General features: G+C 38.3%; 1 protein-coding gene across 1 annotated transcript; it reads left to right on the forward strand.

The window, feature by feature from the left end:
* The first annotated feature begins 4,865 nt into the window (after positions 1–4,865).
* LOC108431919 (cytokine-like protein 1) lies at positions 4,866–15,702 on the forward strand. Its single transcript, XM_017705405.2, has 4 exons — positions 4,866–5,087; positions 5,173–5,217; positions 7,529–7,675; positions 12,671–15,702. The coding sequence occupies exons 1-4, from the start codon at positions 4,929–4,931 to the stop codon at positions 12,770–12,772; spliced, it is 453 nt and encodes a 150-aa protein (XP_017560894.1). The 5' UTR covers positions 4,866–4,928; the 3' UTR covers positions 12,773–15,702.
* Positions 15,703–23,502: the final 7,800 nt, after the last annotated feature.

Below are 23,502 nucleotides of genomic sequence, written 5' to 3' on the forward strand. Positions count from 1 at the left end.
TTCGTTCTGGAGCTACATGAAGAGTTTCGAGCCACATGAATGTGTTTCCTAAACACATTCTAGACCAGGGGTGCGCAACCACACTGCAGACCCAGGTGTGCTGGATCTGAACTCTCCAGGGTGGTAGATCTCCAGGACCAGGATTGAGCACCCCATTTCCAAGAGTTTTTTTCATTAATGAGACGTTGTTGGGTGTGTGCTTTACACATTATGAATAATACCATTTACTCAAGGTCATGTACTTAAGTATATTATCAATGGATTTGTACTTGACCTGAGTGTTTTCAAACCCTAACACTTTTACTTCTACTCAAGAATATAAGTAAGTGAAGGAATCTGTGTTTTACTTTATTTTGACACTAATATCTAGCTGCTAATTCCTCTTTTATGCTTAATATTATTCTGTTTTTTTGGTGACTGCATCTGTGTTGCTTGGAGGTTGGTCTCACCTCTGACTTTGGAGCTTCAGCATTTTATTTAAAAAAAACGAAAAAAAAAAACTATTAAACAGTCACTCAAAGTCAGTCAAAAGTGGAACACTGGCTCAGAGACCCATGTTGAACCTACGCCTGAAGTAAGGATCCATCAAAGTGTTGAGGATTTACAGCTACTCAGGATAAGCTGACTAAACGGTTTTGTGAGACAGCCAAATCTTATGTAATCTTCTATATTTCCACACATGTGTGCGTGGAGCCTTATTTGAAAAGGTGGAATCATTGTCTCTGAGCTTCTTGGGCTGGGTTTTGAACCCTAATCAACTCAACACCCCCAGATTTACCTAGATGACAAGTGCTGATGGGCTGCTGCATTGTTGTGTGTTTTTACTACAGTTGTGTAAAGTTTCTGTGCAAGTATTTGAATGCAATGCATCGCTTGATGTAAATACAGTGAGAACTATAGGGTCTTGTGAAGAAATGTAATGAAGATATACCTTAAATTTAATTTTGCTCATATATTTAGGCATATATGTGTTAGGCATATCAGTTATGTACAAATATAAGTATACAAATATTTGACATACAGTATACGCATAATATATGTATCATACATATAAGTCTGAGAGCTGGGTAAATACATATATACACACACACAAACACACAGTATATATATATATATATATATATATATATATATATATATATATATATATATATATATATATATACACTGCTCAAAAAAATAAAGGGAACACTTAAACAACACAATATAACTCCAAGTAAATCAAACTTCTGTGAAATCAAACTGTCCACTTAGGAAGCAACACTGATTGACACTCAATTTCACATGCTGTTGTGCAAATGGAATAGACAACAGGTGGAAATTATTGCCAACAAGACACACTCAATAAAGGAGTGGTTCTGCAGGTGGGGACCACAGACCACTTCTCAGTACCTATGCTTTCTGGCTGATGTTTTTGTCACTTTTGAATGTTGGTGGCGCTTTCACACTCGTGGTAGCATGAGACGGACTCTACAACCCACACAAGTGGCTCAGGTAGTGCAGCTCATCCATGGCACATCAATGCGAGCTTGGCAAGAAGGTTTGCTGTGTCTGTCAGCATAGTGTCCAGAGGCTGGAGGCACTACCAGAAGACAGGCCAGTACACCAGGAGACGTGGAGGAGGCCGTAGGAGGGCAACAACCCAGCAGCAGGACCGCTACCTCCGCCTTGTGCAAGGAGGAACAGGAGGAGCACTGCCAGAACCCTGCAAAATGACTTCCAGCAGGCCACAAATGTGCATGTGTCTGCACAAACGATTAGAAACCGACTCCATGAGGATGGTATGATGGCCCGACGTCCACAGATGGGGGTTGTGCTCACAGCCCAACACCGTGCAGGACACTTGGCATTTGCCAGAGAACACCAGGATTGGCAAATTCACCACTTGCGCCCTGTGCTCTTCACAGATGAAAGCAGGTTCACACTAAGCACATGTGACAGACGTGACAGAGTCTGGAGATGCCGTGGAGAGCGATCTGCTGCCTGCAACATCCTTCAGCTTGACCGGTTTGGCAGTGGGTCAGTAACGGTGTGGGGTGGCATTTCTTTGGAGGGCCGCACAGCCCTCCATGTGCTCGCCAGAGGTAGCCTGACTGCCATTAGGTACTGAGATGAGATCCTCAGACCCCTTGTAAGACCATATGCTGGTGAGGTTGGCCCTGGGTTCCTCCTAATGCAGGACAATGCTAGACCTCATGTGGCTGGAGTGTGTCAGCAGTTCCTGTAAGATGAAGGCACTGAAGCTATGGACTGGCCTGGCAATTCCCCAGACCTGAATCTGATTGAGCACATCTGGGACATCATGTCTCGCTCCATCCACCAACGCCATGTTGCACCACAGACTGTCCAGGAGTTGGCGGATGCTTTAGTCCCAGTCTGGGAGGAGATCCCTCAGGAGACCATCCGCCACCTCATCAGGAGCATGCCCAGGCATTGTAGGGAGGTCATACAGGCATGTGGAGGCCACACATAATACTGAGCCTCATTTTGACTTGTTTTAAGGACATTACATCAAAGTTGGATCAGCCTGTTGTGTGTTTTTCCACTTTAATTTTGTGTGTGACTCCAAATCCAGGCCTCCATTGGTTAATAAATTTGATTTCCATTGATGATTTTTGTGTGATTTTGTTGTCAGCACATTCAACTTTGTACAGAAGTATTCCATGAGACTATTTCATTCATTCAGATCTAGGATGTGTTATTTGAGTGTTCCCTTTATTTTTTTGAGTAGTGTATATATATATATATATATATATATATATATATATATATATATATATATATATATATATATCGCTGCTGTCGGAAGAAAACCTCATATCTCCACTTTTGTCATTTTTCAGTTTTTGACATTTGAAAATATCTGTTGTCCTTTACATTGTGTGTGAATTTCATGATGAATGGATCACAAGAAATGTCCGAAAATGACTTGGAAAAAAAATATGGTTCCATTGACTTTTTGGAACAATAAAGTAGGTTTTTTCCTTCTCCTGTAAAGTAACTATTTTGGCGATACAAGGTTTTCTTCTGACCACAGTGATATATACAACCCCAATTCCAATGAAGTTGGGACATTGTGTAAAACATAAATAAAAACAAAATACAATTATTTGCAAATCCTTTTCAACCTATATTCAATTGAATACACTGCAAAGACGAGATATTTAATCTTCAAACGGATAAACTTTATTGCTTTTTGCAAATATTCACTCATTTTGAATTTGATGCCTGCAACATGTTCCAAAGAAGTTGGGACAGGGGCATGTTTACCACTGTGTTACATCACCTTTCCTTTTAACAACACTCAATAAGCGTTTGGGAACTGAGGACACTAATTGTTGAAGCCTTGTGGGTGGAATTCTTTCCCATTCTTACTTGATGTACACCTTCAGTTGCTCAACAGTCCGGGGTCTCCATTGTCGTATTTTGTGCTTCATAATGTGCCACACATTTTCAATGGGAGACAGGTCTGGACTGCAGGCAGGCCAGTCTAGCACCTGCACTCTTTTACTATGAAGCCACGCTGTTGTAACACGTGCAGAATGTGGCTTGGCATTGTTTTGCTGAAATAAGCAGGACGTCCCTGAAAAAGACGTTGCTTGGATGGCAGCATATGAAATCCCTAAATTCCTTGTAATTGCACATTGAGAAACGTTGTTCTTAAACTGTTGGACTATTTGCTCACGCAGTTGTTCACAAAGTGGTGAACCTCGCCCCATCCTTGCTTGTGAACGACTGAGCCTTTCAGGGATGCTCCCTTTATACCCAATCATGACACTCACCTGTTTCCAGTTAACCTGTTCACCTGTGGAATGTTCCATACATGTTTTTTGAGCATTCCTCAACTTTCCCAGTCTTTTGTTGCCCCTGTCCCAACTTCTTTGGAACATATTGCAGGCATCAAATTCAAAATGAGTGAATACTTACATAAAACAATTAAGTTTATCCATTTGAACATTAAATATCTTGTCTTTGTAGTGTATTCAACTGAATATAGGTTGAAAAGGATTTGCAAACCATCGTATTCTGTTTTTATTTATGTTTTACAAACTTCATTGGAATCGGGGTTGTATATATCGCTGTGGTCAGAAGAAAACCTTGTATCGCCAAAATAGTTACTTTACAGGAGAAGGAAAAAACCTACTTCATTGTTAATATAAGTCAAAGGAAGCAGATTTTTAAATTGTAAAGGACAACAGATATTTTCAAATGTCAAAAACTGAAAGACAACAAAAATGGAGATGGTTTTCTTCTGACAGCAGCTCTCTCTCTCTCTCTCTCTCTCTCTCTCTCTCTCTCTCTCTCTCTATATATATATATATATATATATATATATATATATATATATATATATATGTGTGTGTGTGTGTGTGTGTTTGTGAGACATATGTATGTCATATGTATGTATGGATTTCCCTTATATCTAACTTATTTTAGTGAATCTAATGCAATTGGGCAGCAGTCCACTGTACATTCCCATCTGATATATCGCAATGGTTCTACATGTCACCATACAGCATATTCTCCATCAATCTGAAGGACCATTACACCTTTGGTAAGGAACCTTTCACGAAGCATAATGTGCACGATGCCAAGCTTGTAACAACAGAAGAACCCTTTTTGGTGCTATATAAGACCCTTTTCGAAAAGTTCGACAAAGAACCATAGATACCACATTCTCTATCAGTCTGAGGAACCATTTAAGCGTGAAATTTAGTGCCTTTACTAAAGAACCCTTTAAGAACCGTCTTTTTGATGTGTGTTGACACATTCGAGTAAAATCAATGCGTTACTTTTTCAGTGCAGGAACGGGGCGGGGTTGTGACGTCACTCCCCCTCTTGTTGAAAAGCTGCGCTGTTTGTGGTGGGACTTCAGTCCGCAGCGCCACTCTGTGACCTCTCTACCCGAGACTGTCCGATAAAGCGAGATGATGGGTCTGTCCGTCCGTTCACTCTTCCTCTTCCTCCTCTTCATCAGCTTCGGCGTGATGGCACACTGCGCGCCTCCGACCTGCTACTCGCGCGTGCTGGGTCTGAGTAAGGAGATCATGGAGACGCTGGACAAAGTGCACAAATCCTCTCGCACGGTGAGTGGACGAGTCTGTTGAGTGTCGCGGTCAGCTGTGCTTCACTGTGCTGCTATTCTACATTTCTGCTTTTTCTCCCTTACAGAAAGAGTGCGCGAAGTTTCTGCCAAAGATGTTTCTCGACGTGCACGTAAGTGTTGCAGTTTCCTCTTTCTCCTCCTTCACTGTGTCAAATAGTAGGTGAGGAGGTAACAAGCATTGACTTAAACTTCTAAGACCTTCTTAGATCTTCTCAGTGAGACATCTGGTGATCTCCCTCCTGCATGGGGAGTTAATTGGGATGGACATAATATCTGATCTCCAAAACGTAACTAGGTTTAAGTCCAGATATTAGCTAAACAGTAAGTTTCATGCTTGAACATAGAATGCCCTCCTTCAACCTTCATATCCATCAAAGTGCTAGCAAAACTACCTGTAAGCACCTTCTTGAGGACATAATCTTCAACATTAAGTCTGCATAATTGTGTTTGAATTGAAGTGCAGCATTGCAGAGAGCCAGAATTGTGGCTGTGATAGGAACCAGACATCTAAAGAACCTCCGATAGCTCCTTCAAAGAAAGTCATTACATGAAATGTAGTAACTTTATGAGTATGTTGCCTGATGTCTGAGATGTTGTTTTGCAATTTTTTAGTTCATTTGTGGCAGAGAGGTACATGCAGGGAGGTGAAAGGCCAAATAGTACCCAAAGAAAAGTTGTTTTTATCATTTACCATTATTTTGCCATAATCATTGTAAGATATAAGAACTCAGAGGTTAGATTACATCTAAACGATTGAATTATGCAAAATCTTTGGAATAGCAACCAACAGAATCCCCCTTTAAACCTCTCTCACCAACCAAAAACATGCTTTTAGTCATGAATAAGAATGTTTTCAAGCTTTATCATTGTGAAATCATTAGCTCTGCCTGTCTACTCTGAACTCAGCTGAACTATAAGTTTCATACATGAAAAACAATTGGAGTTTGCTATTCAGGTAGTCTTAATCGGTTTCACACGAATAAAACCTGCCGCATCAACACAGTTCCTGCTAAAAGGAGTGAAAACAAACAGGCAGTTTTATTCTTTTGCAACCGTGTAGCATACTTGCTACTAAAACTACAGGTTGAGGCAAGAAGACACACTTCCTATCATAATCACAAATAACTGGCTGCACAGAAAGAAGTGCATTGAATTTACTCAGTTTAAATGTATACATTATTTACACATGGATGAATAAATTGTGAATAAGTGAACATATATATTTTTGTGTTTATGTATATATTGCTGTTTTTGGAACCAAACCTCATATTTCCAAAATTGTAACTTTACAGGAGAAGGAAAAAAATACTTTACTTTTAATGTAAGTCAGTGGTAATTTTGGGCCACTTCTTTTGGTTCATTGATCATGAATTTTCCACACAGTGTAAAGGGCAACAGATATTTATAAATTAATCTCAAAAACTAAAAAATGGAGATACAAGGTTTTGTCCTGATAACAGTGATGTGTGTGTGTGTGTGTGTGTGTATATATATATATATATATATATATTAGTGTATATATATATATATATATTAGTGTATATAATGTATATATGTAGGGTTTTGTTGCAAAATGCTTCATAAATGCATTATAAACCAAACTTTTCTTTTTGTCCTTGATATACATTGTTGGGAATAGAATTACATATATGAATAAATATAAAGGCTACATTATGATACCACCTTTGTCAAGGAAACAAAATGGTGTAAAGCTCTTCATATTTATACATACTATGTCTATGCATCCATCCATCCATCCATCAATCTAAACACGTCTTCCATACATTCCGTCATGTATTTCCAAGTGAGCTAGCTGTCTGTTTGCTCGATGATGTGTTGGCGATGCTTGGAGGAGGAGGTGAAAATGTGATGTGATCAAAATCTGAAGAAATTTTAGAGGTGGGCAAAAATGACAATGTTACAGGAAAACAAGAATTTTGTGTTTGGAATGATATCATATATAAAAATATATAATTATCTTACACGCAAATATTCGTAGCAGTACCACATTATCATTAGTGACTAACACCAAAGCTTAAACATTTTACATTCTATGTTATGTCAACACTCATAAGCACTCAAACCTTTCAGGACACTAAACCACTTTTTGGGCTAAAGGAGTTTCAATAACTATGTTTAATAATTATTTAGAATACCATTATTTTGGCAAAAGCTGCTTGTTTTAGTGAGCTAAGCATGTCAAGTAACAAAACATAGGAAGAGTCAACAGGAACCTGAGAGAGTTAATTGAGAAGTAATGTTGAGAAAATTCCGTTTTCACAAAAAGGCAAGGTGTCCCGAAACCTTGGTGTGCAGTTGTTGTGGTCTTGTCATTTAGAAAACTAAAGCATTTGGCTATTGATGACTGGCCTGCATCTTCTGTGGTGGTAATACTCACTTGTTGCTCACTATTTTACATAGAATTCCTGCATCATCGCCAAGCTTAGAGACTTCCTGTATATGGCTGAAAATGTGCCGCTGGAGTATTGTCGGGAGCGTCCACGCATCATCTACCTGAAGCGCAGAGTGCGCGCCCTCTATGTGATCATAAACCGCGTGTGCTACCGGGTATGTGAGCCTCACTGCCATAGCCACACATCATTCTATCTAATGTGTTATAGTGTTAATGCAAAATTATTTGTCATGTGCTGTCTGGTGTCTAGACTGTTAACTTTAGTCCATAATCAAGACTGTCTTATAGGAAGACAGATACAGGGACATTCCTATTAGGCAGTTCCCACTTTGGGTTTAAAACCCCACGGAATGTAAATTCATAATTTTTTTTCTATAAGAAGACATAACTAGTCAGACATATGTGTAAAAAATCACTTGGAAGGCTTTAGGTTTGATCGTAATTCAAATTCATGATCAAAAGAACAGGCACAACCAAAATAAGGTCAGAACCAAAATAAGCCAGGTATAACAACAGAAAAACATAAGAGAATATCCAGCTAGAAAATATCCAACAGGGATCAGGCAAAAGGCAAAGTCAAAAGATACAAAAATACAATCAGATGCACAGAAAGAAAACATGGAAAGAATGCTCATTAGCTTAGAGAAACAAGCAATACCTCACACTGAGCTAAGCTAAAGCCCAGGCTAAAATAACAACTGGCATAGCCACACGATACGATATACAAGTGCGGCAAGTCAGTAATCAGGTGAGATGGATCTCTGATACATGGGCTGATCTGACGTCACAGTCATGTGATCTGCCAATTGATTCTAGGAAATGTCCATCTGACTCTCAGAGAGTTAAGACTGGAGGAATGTGTGACGCTTTCTAATTATATTAGTTTTGGTTTTGTCCACAAAATATATGTACAAATTATGCCATATGAATTATGTTCTAGTGTCCAATAATGACGTGTTTTTTTCCATCATTCACCCCTTTCGGTTTAAATTGAGCTTATCTCATTTTGGAGCTAACCGAGCTAGCATGCTCGTAGTCTCACGAGGCCAGATGGAATCTCATAACAAGAATACACTTCTTAAGACGTTAAACTTTTGGTACTAGATTGCATTGAAATCTGTCACTAACATCACTTGTAAAACCTGCCCCTGAACTTTTTAAATACAATCGAAGACACAAGCAAAGCAAGCCAGTTAGTAAAATGCTTTCATTATCTAATGGAACTTTTTTCCCTTGCGTTGTTTTTAACATGTTCTGTGCTCTCCGCCCGTACAACACACATCTATACGCTTAATTGGAGTCTTTATTTTATTAATTTATTGGACTTTTTAGATATACATAACCCATGGATGTAGCTTAAACTTAAACACAGACGTCTTGTCCATTGGACAATGTTGACAAGCACACCATCGCCCCCTGCTTTGAGCTCTGCCTTGACAAGCCACTGGATTGGTTTCCCACCCACATTTAGCCTATGATGTTTTTGTTATGAGATCATATCTGGCCCTGTGAGACTAGAAACTTCTCTCATCTGTTTGTCTGCCTGTTTTTTGGTTTGTTCATCCAGTTGGCCATGCTGATATTAGATGTGTGTACATTTGCTGGATGCATATCCAGTAGTAAAGTGTATAAGAGCCTTACCTTCTTACAGGTGTAAAATCTGGATAAGGATTTTAGTGAGCCTACTGCACCACCTGCATATGTAGAGCTTATTTCTCATCATTCATGCTGCTTGATTAATGGTTTTTAAGCAGAATTTTTTCAAATTGCATTTTTCTCTCAATTTAAACTTTGCTGGATGTTTAATAAGACGCTCAGTTTAAGTATCTTACAAACATAGATGTCTTAGACATCTAAGCATGTTATTTAAAGTCTATTTATCTTGGCAAAAAGTGTATTTTGTGCTTGTCATAACATCATTAGAATAAATGTGAATAAAATAAAAAAAAAAGTTTATTTTCAAAAAGTAGTCTTTCTTGTTTAAAGAACAAGATTTTGTTTCGGATTTCTTCTCAGTGCTCCCAGCAATTATATGCATATGTAAGTTCCACCAACAGCAACTTTAATTTCATTTAATGAAGGATTGATTGCTCAAGTATTAACCCCCTTGGCATTTTTCATGTTTTGCTACCTCACAACCTGGAATTAAAATGGATTATTTGAGGGTTTGCATCATTTACAGAATATGCCTACAACTTTGAACATTTGATTTTTTAATTTTTTTTTTTAATTGTGAAGCAAACAACAAATAGGACAAAATAACCGAAAACTTCAGTGTGCATAACTATTCACCCCCCTAAAGGCAGTACTTTGTAGAGCCACCTTATGTGGTAATTACAGCTGCAAGTCGCTTTGGATAAGTCTCTATGAGCTTGCCACTGGGATTTTTGCCCATTCCTCAAGGCAAAACTGTTCCAGCTCCTTCAAGTTAGATGGTTTCTGCTGGTGAACAGCAATCTTCAAGACTGACCACAGATTCTCAATTGGATTAAGGTCTGGGCTTTGACTAGGCCATTCCGATACATTTACACCTTTCTCCTTAAACCACTCGAGTGCTGCTTTAGCATTATGCTTTGGGTCATTGTCCTGTTGGAAGAGGAACCTCTGTCCCAGTCTCAAATCACTGACAGACCAAAACAGATTTTGCTTAAGAATATCCCTGTATTTAGCACCATCCATCTTCCCCTCGACCAGTTTCCCAGTCCCTGCTGTTGAAAAACATCCCCACAGTGAAACATGGTGGTGGCAGCATCATGCTGTGGGGATGTTTTTCAACATGGTGTTCTTGGGGTGATGAGATGTGTTGGTTTTGCGCCAGACATAGTGTTTTCCTTGGTGGCTGAAAAGTTCAATTTTGGTCTCATCTGACCAGAGCACCTTCCTCCACACATTTGGGGAGTCTCCCACATGCCCTTTGGCAAACCCAAAACGAGCCTTCCTATGTTTGTCTGTAAGTAAAGGCTTTTTTCTGGCCACTCTTCCATAAACCCCAGCTCTATGGAGTGTACGGCTTATTGTGGTCATATGGACAGATACTCCGGTCTCTGCTTGGGAATTCTGCAGCTCCTTCAGGGTTACCTTTGGTCTCTTTGCTGCCTCTCTGATTAATGCCCTCCTTGCATGGTCTGAGAATTTAGGTGGGTGGCCCTCTCTTGGCAGGTTTGTTGTGGTACCATATTCTTTCCATTTGATGATAATGGATTTGATGGTGCTCCGGTGATCATCAGAGATTTGGATATTTTTTTAGAACCCAACCCTGACTTGTACTTCTCAACAACTTTCTCCCTGACTTGTTTGGAGATCTCCTTGTTCTTCATGGTGTTGTTTGGTTAGTGGTGCCTCTTGCTTAATGGTGTGGCAGGCTCTGGGGCCTTTGAGAAAAGGTGTGTATGTACTGACAGATCATGTGACACTTAGATTGCACACAGGTGGATTTCATTTCACTAAGCATGTGACTTCTGAAGGTAATCGGTTGCACCACAACTTTTTAGGGGCTTCATAGCCAAGGGGGTGAATACATATGCCCATGCCAATTTTCAGTTTTTTATTTTCAAAGATTTTTTCAAATATATATTTTTCTCATTTAACTTCACCAACTTAGACTATTTTGTGCAGATGCATCACATACAATTCAGATTAAAAAACATTTAAATACAGGTTGTAATGTAACAAAATAAGTAAAAAGCCAAGGGCGGTGAATATGTTCGCAAGGCACCTTATTCTACAAATAATACTTGGCTGCCATGAGGAGGAGTTATGCTACATTTGACTTGGCTCAGAGGTTAGATATCAAAGCTTTGGAATTGGGATATCTGAGCGTGTCTGAGCTACAAATTGAGAAAAACGTAGAAAGAATGTTTTTACCAACAAGCTAATCAGATAACGTTAGATAAATGAGTGGTAATTTTAGTGTTTGTTATGTATTCACCTTCCCCAAACAACAACCATTATGGTCAGTGTTAAACATTTACCCACTACTGTGCCTGTGCCTGTATGTGGACTGAGCTAAAGAAAATATCATTTAAAAGTACCATTTGGGACTATTTAATGATTACAGTACCATTTTTAAGTGGTATAGTTGTTACTAATGACCTTGTGAGTAGTCATGTTTATTTGATGTCATATGCTAAGCTTGGAGTTGAGAACACCATCATGACTTTCCAAGTAGGAATTCTCAGCTGAGGGTCATAGAGGGCAATATACTAGTTTGTCAGGTATACTTTCTAAGGTATTGTCAATATCGTTAAACTGGTGTGCAAAACATGCTGACCTGTTGGGGTGTAGGGAGTTGTCTGGTTTACTGTCCAGGTTATTGTCATAGAAAATTGTAATTGAAAGTAGATTGTAAGGAGTTAATGAGTTAAACACTGTGGGCTTTACATATACTTGCCTTTATCCTGTTAGGGTTAGAAAGCAATATTAGCACCTGTCTATAAAACATTCATTTCTGTTTTTACTATTTTAAAAATATTTCAGTACTTCAGTTGTTAAATACGGTTCTTATTAAAAAAAACAGAATAATACACCATTGTTAATCTCCAAAAAAGGTTTACATAATCATCTAAAACTGTTTTATTTGTGAAAAAACATAAATCCACTTTTCTGTTATATATGCCAAAACCATCATTAATCTTAATTATACCGTGATATAAATATTTGCCCACACCACCCACTACTAACTGAGAGCTTAGTAGTCTTTGAAATTTCCAATTCAGAGGCTTGAAATGACAAGATACGAGCTTCAGTTGAACACAGCATTAGACTCAGAGGTTAGCTAACAAGTAAGCTTATACAACTCACCAAGTAGCATTGTGAAAACGTCCTCCCCCTAAATCATGACACAGTTGCTTCAGATCACATTGAGATATTAAGTAGTCTGAAATTTGCTTGTGTGCTGTTTAACACTGCATGACGCACTGTTATCTGTAAAAACGGACAAAAGTCTGGCTTACAGAACAATTTTTATATATAACAGTATGTCATACAGTGTAACAAACCACATAAGCAAGTCTCTTTGAAATGACTAAACATGGTTTCAATGTGTTTTCTCTGTGTGTTCATGTGTATGGTGGTGGGGTAGTGGCAGTGTGTTTTTCTGTGTGAGTTTATGTCATGGTGAGTACTGCTGTCTTTTTCCGGTGTGTCTGTAGGACCTGGTGTATTTAACAGATGACTGTGAAGCTCTGGATACAGGCTACAGCAGCCCACGTTACACTGAGGACAGACTGCAGTTACTTGTGGAGACCAGCTGAGACATGCTGATGATGCACATACATGCATGCATACATGCCTAAACAGATAACCGATCACAGTAATGCTTCTTCTTCTTTTTTTTTTTACAGTCAATTAAATTCTAAGTTGTGAGTTTTAGGCAGGAAGTGAATTATTTTGGGTAATATGGAAGTGAGTTCCAAGATGGTTCATCTAAATTGCACTGAAAAATCAGATACAAACTGACTGCGATGCAACTCCAAGGTGCTGTGTAATTATTTTGGGTAAAATGATAGTAAATATCAAGTTAATCAAGTGAATATTTTACACAGAGATAACAGATTTCAGTTATTAAACTGATAAAGGACACAGTAAAATGTCTCATAATTATTTGGAGTAATAAAATGGTAAACACAAACATTCTCATGTTAATTTTCCATAAGGTCACATGTTTAAGCACGAAAGCCAATTGGAAATACCTCAGAGTACCAAGTAGTTATGTGGCGTAAAGTGAAGGCATGAAATACAAGGATAGTTATTCATGTAAATGGTAAGAAGTCAGTAATAATAAACTGTGCTAAGAATAATTACTTTCTTTGACAGTCCAGATTCAGTTTTGTTTGTGCAGTTGTGGGCAAATATTTTGGCACCCCTGGTCTAGTTACATTTTCCAAGGGAAAGTAAGTCAGCAGATCCTCATCACATTTGAAAGCACCTTCTGTTCATTTGCTTAACATATTGAGAAAAATATTAAAAGTTAAGTTAAAAATAAAGTTATGGCATTTTATTTAATGTTCTCTATTTTTCAATATTCTAAAATCAGCAAATAATTAGAAATTAGGAACTACAATTTACAGAAAAATGTAATATTGAAGTTTCTTCCCTGTGAAAGGTGTGTTAATAAATTTGCACATAGAAAATCAACAATACGTTTTTTTTTGCCAGGGTTCAAACTTTTGGATATGACTGTAGGTCATAGAGAAGTACATACTATGTAAAATCTTTGTTCTTAGTTTGTGTATCTTTAACACCTTGAAACCTGACTAAGCCAAACCAATTATGCCATAGGTCCCCAGTTATTTACTAAAACCTGTTTCAGTGTAATATAGTTAGACTGTCTGGGAACTGTTATGTTACGATAAATAATTTCCATGCACTTTGGACATGCTTACCTTGTTAATACCTAGGACAGTAGGCCAAAGTAAAAGAAAGCATTACCCATATTGCTTGAGATATCACTTACACTCACAGAAATATATCATGATATGCAATAAATGGATTTGTACACCTTCATACAAATGTATAAGATATAATATACATAAGATGCAGTATCATTAACACACAAACACACGCACTTAAAGGAGTGAAAGCACACACGTAGACCAAATTCTAAGAAAGGTTTGTTTTTTTAACCAAAAACATATGCAAACACACTCAAATACACTCTCTCTGATATGGACATACACAAAGACTGTTCCAGACGAAGTATGAGTGGCTAAGCTGGGTTTGGGGTGCATCCTCTCCCTAATAGACTCTGTTGTGTGTTTCTGCATTCCAGCAGCTGAAAGAAACTTTCCACAGGAAATGTGCTAAATGCCAGCCAGTCCCGCACCGAGCCCTGAAAATCCAAAACAACCCGCTTACTTCATGCCTTTTTATTTACCACAAACATAGATGCTTTTGCATTCACATGCATGCCAACAATCTGACTTTACCCCAAAATAATAACATGTAAACACCTTCTTCTGATTTCTTTAAATTGGGCTTAATTGCATTAAGTAAAACCCAAACACCTGGATCTCAACCCAGTACTTCAGCTACCTAAGAAAATAATATGCAAAGCTGTTTATCTGGGCAGAATTAAATACTTACAAACCATTCTCAGATACTGAGGCTTTATTGGAACTTCAGTGGGTGCCATGATCAGTGGGAACCATCTATGCAGACAAGCAGCTGTTATAAAATCCATTGAGTGATAGATTGCAATTGTGCTTTTTGTTTACATGAGTTATATTTGCTTGCAGTTTATTAGATATTTGGGAAGCTTAAATTTGACATTGTAGCAATTTTGTAATGCAGTCCTACGTTGGATATCCTTCCCAAAATTGCGGCAGGTGGCTATTTGCTTGGGAAAACACTAGATAAAAAAAATGAATAAATACAAATAATCACTAATACAAAACATTAAATTACTTATTTTCACAGTAGCCAAGAAAACGCCATTTCTGCCTTTTTGGATGAGGTTACTCAATGCATTTTATCCTCAATACAGTCACTGTATTTTACACACAGAGCCAACAGTGTTCTAAAAAATCTTATATCAGAGTTATATGAAAAATAATTTTTGCAGGATATAAAAGATTTTAACAGCAGTTTTGCTCTGCATGAAAATCGTTCAGTCAGTTTTGTATTGGTAGATATTTGCTAGTAATTGAAGTGTTCTTGGGTTATTTCACAAAGCAGGATTTCCAGATAAAACCATATAATTTAAGCCCAAAGACAAGCCTGTCCTATGAGAAAAGAGCCGAGGGACTTTCCTACTGAACAGACATCGTCTTTGGGCTTACGTTATCCTAGGTTGTGCATTACCCCCTTGGTCTTGTTTGTGTGTGTGCTTGTGTGCGCTGCATATATAGTATTTCATGTTGCATAATGTAGTCACCCTCATAAGCCCTAAGTAGCACTATCTCAGGAGCCGAAAGTCATGAACTCTTATTATTCTATCATCTCTAGCGCTTTACTCTCTCTACAGAAATGCCAATGGTCTTGACTGTTCTGGGAGTGCTGTTTACCTCAAGTTTGTTTGCTTGTTTTTGTTTGTTATTCCAGAGGGATCTTTCTTTCAGAACAGTTCTATATTATCATTCCTTCCATCCTCTGATGAATCTGTTATGTTTTGCCTGATGTATTAATAAAGGGATTATGTTATGTCCTGTCCTTTTTTAAAAATAAAACTTTGATGTACTTTGTATGTTTTAAAATCTTTCATTTACTCCTTTGTTTATAGAATTTATATATGGAGGAGAAGCTGCTAAAACAGCCCATTATGAATTCATCCTGGTTGTGAAGTTGCAAACATGACTTGATGATTTACATATGACCACCCATTCAGCCTGTAGCAGTTAAGCCCTTCTCATTCAGGCTGAAGGTACTAACATGGAATAAATAAACTAAATATGATCAGCCACCAGTAGTAGCTCTAAGGGTGGTGAGAGCTCTTTTTTGCTTAGGGGTACAGCCACTATTTTAACACCATCAGTTTCTTAATAAGTGATGTTAATGAATGTTAACCAATTGTAGCCTTACAGATAGGAGATACGTCTCTGTTGGTCTTTGAAAGCCATTACTAATTTAATTTATTACACTTTCATTTATATTTATTTTTCTGTGGATATTTAGTACTAGAGTCCTTTGATCATTGGTCCTAGAGTTATTTTTGTTGTTTTTAGTACTGGATATAGTTTATATTCATAAAGTATATGAACCCAAAGAATATCAACAAATTCTAGATACAATTTTGACACGGTCATTCAGGAAACTGAAGCTTAAAAGATGCTGCCGTCTAAAACAAGATAATGAGTCCAATCCACCGTCAACCAAAAGGAAAACAAGTTGAAGCCACATATCTTCTAAGCCGCTTATCTTTCTGGTTCGCGGTGGGGAGCTAGAGCTTATCCCAGCAGTCATTAGGTGGAAGGCAGGATACACCCTGGACAGGTCACCAGTCCATTGTAGGGTACTGAAGTACAAATCTATCAAAATTTTACATAAGTACACAAAACTGAATAAAGAGAACAATGATATGGGTCTTTTAAATGATGCTGGCAAAGAAAAACCTTGTCAGCAGAATCACATCAGGCCTAGATTATTCTCAAACTGTTTTGCTGGGTGGCTTCTGCTGCATTTATTCACCATTAATCAAATAGTTACAATGCATTCAGCTGTCTTCAGTCTCTCCACAGCTGTGCTGGCTCTTTTGCTAATTCATGTCATTGCTCAGATACTTTGACTCCAAAAAAGTATCAAGCCCTTGGAAAACAATTGCCTCCTTGTAAAAACGTTTAGACAGGCCACACGTTGTCCTTTTTCCCCAAATAAAATAAAAAATCATTTTAAAAAATAGCAAATCAGTTACTGCACATTTAAATTTTGTTCTTGTTCTCTGTAGAAGTTTATTCTCTGTAGAAGGATTTACTCTCTACATTTACATTTACATTTACAGCATTTAGCAGACGCTCTTATCCAGAGCGACTTACAAGAAGTGCTTTGTCAATCTAGAGAAAGTATCTTTGCTGGTTACCAATAGCTTAGAGAAAAAGACCTCAGCTCAGATAGTGCTAGAAACAAAATGTCACTGCAGACACCAAGAGAAAAAGAACGCAGAACTCTGTGCCATTCAATGCAATACAATAACAATAAGATACAATACAATACAATAAACTACAATACAGAGTGCAGTACAATAAAATAAGTACAATAACTCTCTCTTAGAAAATCAACAAAAAATGTTATTTGACCAGAGCCACCCAACGTGTAATTGGCAAAAACAACTTTCATGTCTGCCGTGGCAGTATGGTTTAGCCTAGAATAGGCCCAAGTGTTTTTTTTTTTTTGTGATTTATTTGTAGAAAATTTTGGGACATCTACTGAGATGGACCTGACACATAGCTGGTAAGACTATCAACAACATCTTGTTTAAAAGGAATGCAAATATATTTTTTATAATTGTGTGTCAGCGTTTCCTAATGACATCACCCAGAGAAAAAATACACAAAGAGAAAAGCAAAGGCCCTAAAACTGAACCTTGTGGGACACCAGAAGAAATGTTCAGTTTTTTTTGATGAAAGATATCCCAGTGAAACCATGAACTGTCAGTTAACTAAAGATGATTAAATACCATTTCTACAACTGTACCTAAGAGGCCTTGCCAGTATTCAAGACATATTAGAATATTGTGAGTAGGTTTTTGGATTGAGGTTAAGGTTAGGATTAGGACCAGGGTGAGGGTTAGAATTAGGTTTTGGGTTGAGGTTAAGGTTGGGGTTAGGATCAGGGCCAGGGTTGGGACTAGGATTAGGTTTTAGGTTGAGGTTAAGGTTAGGTTTAGGATTAGGGCCAGAGTGATGGTCAAGTTTAGAGTAAGGTTGGGTAAGGTTAGGTTTTGCTTAATGGAAGTACTATATAAAGTCTGCTTCCATGTAATCTATCATCTACTTAGTGTAAGTAATGTGTCAACAGATATTTACCTCAATGTATTCAGACGCTTCACTGGTACTTCACTGAAAAACCTGATTGAAACATCTCATATAAATTTAACTATAATTTTAACATATCGATAAATGAGTTAATGTTTCCAGAGAGAAGAAATTTAGCAAAGCTAATATAATAAGGTCTATATATTACAATTAGTAACATCAAGTATCACAAAAAACATTCCTTGCAATTTAGCCAAAAGACATGAATTCACCAACAATGGTATTTTTGCACTTCTCGTGTGCCATCTTACTGTACTGTTGCTGTATAGAGTTGTGTGTCATTTTCACGTAGCCACATTTCTGACAGAAACATAAAATCAAGCTTACACTGTTTAATAAGATCTCAAATCAGAAGTGTTTTGTTATTTAGTGGCCTTACATTGAGTTAAGCGAGGTTTATTTTTCTGCTCGCTACACTATGTGTTTGGGGGCACTGGTCTTTTTAGGTATATAGGAATGAAATTATTGGAGCTTTGATCTATTTTTCTTTTACTTTTTAATTGCACAGGGATTGATAGCTAATTACAGAACAGAATCTTTAAAATATATGTTATACAATTCCTCATACAACCTTTGAAAATTCAAATGGTGATAAAGAAATGCTGATTGCTAGCCTTGTCATTGATGCTAATAAATATAGGTGTGGTACTGGGCCTTTTAGTAGTAATGTTAGGTCTCTGGCCTCTGTATGCATTCTCCAGCTAGCGGGGAAAATATTCACACAGACTACTCTTATGTAGAGTGCCTGTAGTTCCTCCAATCTTCAAGATACACTATATTGCCAAAAGTATTCGCTCGTCTGCTTTCACATGCATATGAACTTGAGTGACATCCCATTCTTAGTCTATAGAGTTTAATATGATGTTGGCCCACCCTTTGCAGCTATAAAAGCTTCAACTCTTCTTGGCAGCCTTTCCACAAGGTTTAGGAGTGTGTTTATGGGAATATTTGACCATTCTTCCAGAAGCATATCTGTGAGGTTAGACACTGAGCTTGGACGAGAAAGCCTGGCTCGCAGTCTCTGCTCTAATTCATCCCAAAGGTGTTCTATTGGGTGGAGGTCAGGCCTCTGTGCAGGCCAGCAAAGATCTTCTACACCAAACTCGCTCATACATGTCTTTATGTACCTTGCTTTGTGTACTGGTGTGCAGTTATGTTGGAACAGGAGGGGGGCTTCCCCAAACTGCTCCCACAAAGTTGGGAGCATGAAATTGTCCAAAATCTCTTGGTCTGCTGAAGCATTAAGAGCATTAAGTGATTCGTCACTCCAGAGAACACATCACCACTGCTCTAGAGTCCAGTGGTGGCATGCTTTACACTGCTGCATTGTTGATGTAAGGCTGGGATGCCACTGCTCGGCCAAGGACACCCATTCCATGAAGCTCTCTATGCTGTTCTTGAGCTAATCCGAAGGTCACATGAAGTTTGGAGGTCTGTAGCGATTGACTCTGCAGAAAGTTGGCGACCTCTGCACACTATACGCCTCAGCATCTGCTGATCACGTTCTGTCATTTTACAGGGCCTACTGCTTCGTAGCTGAAGTGTTGTCATACCCAATCGCTTCCACTTTGTTATATTACCACTGACAGTTGACTATGGAATATGTAGTTAGAGAGGAAATTTCCCGACTGGACTTGTTGCACAGGTGGCATCCTATCACGGTACCACACTGGAATTCACTGAGGTCCTGAGTGTGATGCATTCTTTCACTAATGTTTGTAGAAGCATTCTGCATGCCTAGGTGCTTGGTTTTATACACCTGTGGCCATGGAAGTGATTGGAACACCTGAATTTAATGATTTGGATGGGTGAGTGAATACTTTTGGCAATATAGCATATGTCATCAGAAGGAGGTTTTCTTAGTCTTTAAACCAGAAAATCTCACTCTCGAGACTATAGTGACACCAAGTGAGTAGTTTTGTTTACAACAGATTTAATAATGGTTCAATTTTTAATTTTTCACGGAGTGCCCCTTTAAGACATTCATATTTGGACATATTAGAGATCTTAAAGAGTATTTGTTTTCAGATGCTTTGTAAGAAGTTTTTCTTTGGAAAGCTTTCATAAATCTGGTCTCTGAAGCTTCAAAACTTGCTAACAGTATCTTACAGTGATAATAAGAACAGGATGTTTACTGTCAGGCCTCTGAGTTCCAGGTAAAGATGCCGTAATGGGAAAATAAAGCTTCTGAATGGATGTGTTATGGACTTGAGTGGAAGTGAGACATTTATTATTTGGAGAAGGACTACTGGTGAGCTCGCTGATGGATGGTATTACAGCCACTGTTAAAGTATAGGATAGAACCAACTATGAGCCAGGAGAGGTTTCCATCAAGAGCATTTAAAATGAGCATATACTGGCATTATATTTGTATTAGTAAGGTTAATGAAGCCAACTTTCCTGAGTGCTACTGTTCTGTGTTTAAAGAACATCTCACAAACCCAACATAGTTTGTTTTGATTGGACTGTTATATAGTTCTGCTTCTTGTACAAATACACCGAAGGGAATCTTGCACAGTAAAACAGACATTTCCAGGAAAAACGTACTATTTATTTTCTGTATTTTGAACTGTTAACAATTTGAAGGGTCAGTAAATGGCAAACATTGCCTTTAACCCTTAGAAGTCACAGTTATTGTTAGCAGTTGAATTACTGGAGCAGTGGAAACATGTTCCCTGGAATATTATCATCACTATCTTGCAGTCTGATAGATCTGTGTTTGGCAATCTGTGTTTGTCACGAAAAGCAAAAGATTTATATAAATCTGCCCATTCCGCCCCACAGTTTACATTGATGTTATGAATAAATACTGTTTTTTGAATAAGACACAATAAAGGGCAGCCAATCAGAAAGCATACAGGTTTTTTGCATACATCAGTCTTAAAGGCACAGCCTGCTTAATTCTAAGGGATAAAGAGAGATTGGAATATGGTCAGGTAAAAATTAATGACTGTTTTTGATACCTAAAACCCCAAAAATGTCACAAATGGACCTGAGAGAAAGAAAAAAATTGAGATGAATGTAGGATATGGGCCCTTTAAGAGTTACATTCAGCAAATTGAAAAAGACAGCGAAATGGTTGTTATTTATGTGGCAAATAACCATCAACTAAAATTTCATGGTCGTGACAGGTCTAGCTGAAGTAAGAGAAAGAGAGAGAGAGAGCCAGACTGTATATTGCAGAAGTGTTCTCTGTTTCCAGACTCTGTTGGATGTGGTCAGGCTGTGATGACTTTAGAGATTAATAGTGAAGTAGAGTTCAGAGTACAGACGGAGCTTTGTTTGAAATCCAGGCATCATGTGTGTTTGTGTGTCTCTGTGATTAATATCAACGTGGATCGTTCAAAGGCTGCTAGTGTGTTTTTGTAACCCTTCGGTAGACACGGCGAGCCAGGAAGGATCAGAGAGGCTGTGCTGTAAAAGAGCCTGTTACACTCACTTCAGCACATCCACATCTGAAGGAGATTCAGTCAGAGCTCATTCATGTTGCAGTGCAGCCAGCATGTTGGTTGGTTCAGTTGGGTGGTGAATGTTTTTCCTTACATAACCCTTCAAAGAGGTGGGAAGAAGTTACTAAGTTGGAAGTAACAAGTAAGTCTCAAAGTTTGGCAATCAAGTTCCAAATCGAGAGAGTCAAGTCTTAATTCATGTCTCAAGCTAGTCCAGGCAAGTCTAAAGTAGAGTCTAGTCCTAAACAAGTCAGTAATGACATTTTTAAGAGTGAACACTTAAAACGATGGTAATGGCAGCTACACTTCAATATTAAAAGTACAAACTCAATTGCAAAAAAGTTGGGACAGTCTGTGAAATGCCAATAAAAGCAGAAAGCATGAACATGTTTACCACTGGGCTACCTTTCATTTCATTCATCACCTTTCATTTTAACAGTACTTAGGACACCAATTGATCAAGTTTTAAAAGCAAATATTTTTTGTTATTGTTTAGTTATACAAATCTTCAGCTCAACAACCATACAGAGCTTTCATTATCATATTTTGCGTAATGCATCATGTTTTTAATAAGAAACAGGGCAGTCAATCTAGCATCTGCACTCTCTGATTACACTATGCTATTGTAATCCATGCAGATTGTTTCTTGAAAAACAATGTCCTTGAAAAAGATGGTGTCTAAAAGATAGTACATGTTGTTCCAAAATGTGCAAGAAGCTACCCATACCTTGGCTACTAAGATCCCATACCACTACAGACGCAGGCTTTTGAACTTGCTGGTAACAATCTTGATGGCCCTTTGCTTCTTTGGCCTGGAGAACATGATGTCCATTTTTTCATAAACAATGAAAAGTTGGCTCATCAGACCACAATACATCTTTACATGCATCAATCCATTTCAGATCAACTTTAACCCAGAGAAGTCAGCATTGTTTCTAGATGTTGTTGACATATGGCTTCCACTGTGCAGAGTACAGTACTAACTTGTTTTTGTGGATGCAGTGGCAGACAGTCTTTGTTTGCAAAGTATATCTACTAGCCCCTGTGTGTAACGTGGAACGGTGAGGAGGCAGACGCATATGCAGAGAAAAGCGAGATTTATTGGGGGCAAATCCAGGGTCATGGTCACAACAGTCCGAGGTCAACAAGCCAAGATGAAGAGAATGGTGGGCAGACATAACGCCAAGAAAACACAGAGTAAACAAACAAGGGAGAACAGAAAATACAACAGAGGGTAGCAGAGGTAACACCAAACACAATACAACCTGACTGAAACATCACATAAAAAAAACACAGGGCGTAAATACAAACAGGGATAATGACAGATAACAGAACACAGGTGGAAAGCACAGGTGGTAACAATCAGGGGCAGAGTCTGAAAACAGGGAGCAGGACCGGGAAGGAATCAAAACAAAAGCACATGGACAAGTCAACAAAAGCACATGGAAAACTGGGAGAGGCAAATTGGTGGCCAGTGTCTGAAGCTGAAGTTGGCTTATTTGAATTTTACATTCCACCTTAAATGGTGCAGCAGTTACAACTTATTAAATTAAAATAATTTAAATAGAGCGAGCTATTCCCATAAAATGTGACCGATTATAGATAGTCCTGTTTGCAGTCCAAATGTCTCTTCATGCTTTTTCCACTTCAAATCTTGAGTTGTCTGACTCATAAGTCTCAACACCCTGTTGTAGTCCAAGGCACTGGTGTTCAGATTCAAGTGGAATGGATTTTATCTTCAAATTCAAGTCATGTGACTGGAGTCAACAATTCTGCACCTTTACATCAGTGCTTAACTTGTAGTCAGAGATGGATTACTGGCTCGGCTAGTGGGGCAACTACCCAGGGGCCTCTGACTGCTAGGGGCCTTGGGGGTCCTCAGACCACAAGGATCAAGATTCCTCAAATACTTGGGATAATCAACTGCAGATGTTAGCTGAACAAGTAGCCCTTGATTATGTACAAATGACAAAATAAATGAAGAAATGTCAGCTTTTTTTAGACTCATTTCCTGTTTTCACTCATTATTGACTGGTACAGTGTTGCCATTTCAGTTGGACATTAGCT

The sequence above is a fragment of the Pygocentrus nattereri genome, chromosome 14 (assembly GCF_015220715.1).
Source record: "Pygocentrus nattereri isolate fPygNat1 chromosome 14, fPygNat1.pri, whole genome shotgun sequence".
Taxonomy (NCBI): Eukaryota; Metazoa; Chordata; class Actinopteri; order Characiformes; family Serrasalmidae; genus Pygocentrus; species Pygocentrus nattereri.

Excerpts from the sequence above, each read along its gene's own strand:
- LOC108431919 (XM_017705405.2), top strand. The coding sequence starts at position 4,929 with ATGATGGGTCTGTCCGTCCGTTCACTCTTCCTCTTCCTCCTCTTCATC. Across the intron at positions 5,088-5,172 it reads TGCACAAATCCTCTCGCACG|AAAGAGTGCGCGAAGTTTCT; the intron begins GTGAGTGGACGA and ends TCTCCCTTACAG. Across the intron at positions 7,676-12,670 it reads TAAACCGCGTGTGCTACCGG|GACCTGGTGTATTTAACAGA; the intron begins GTATGTGAGCCT and ends GTGTGTCTGTAG.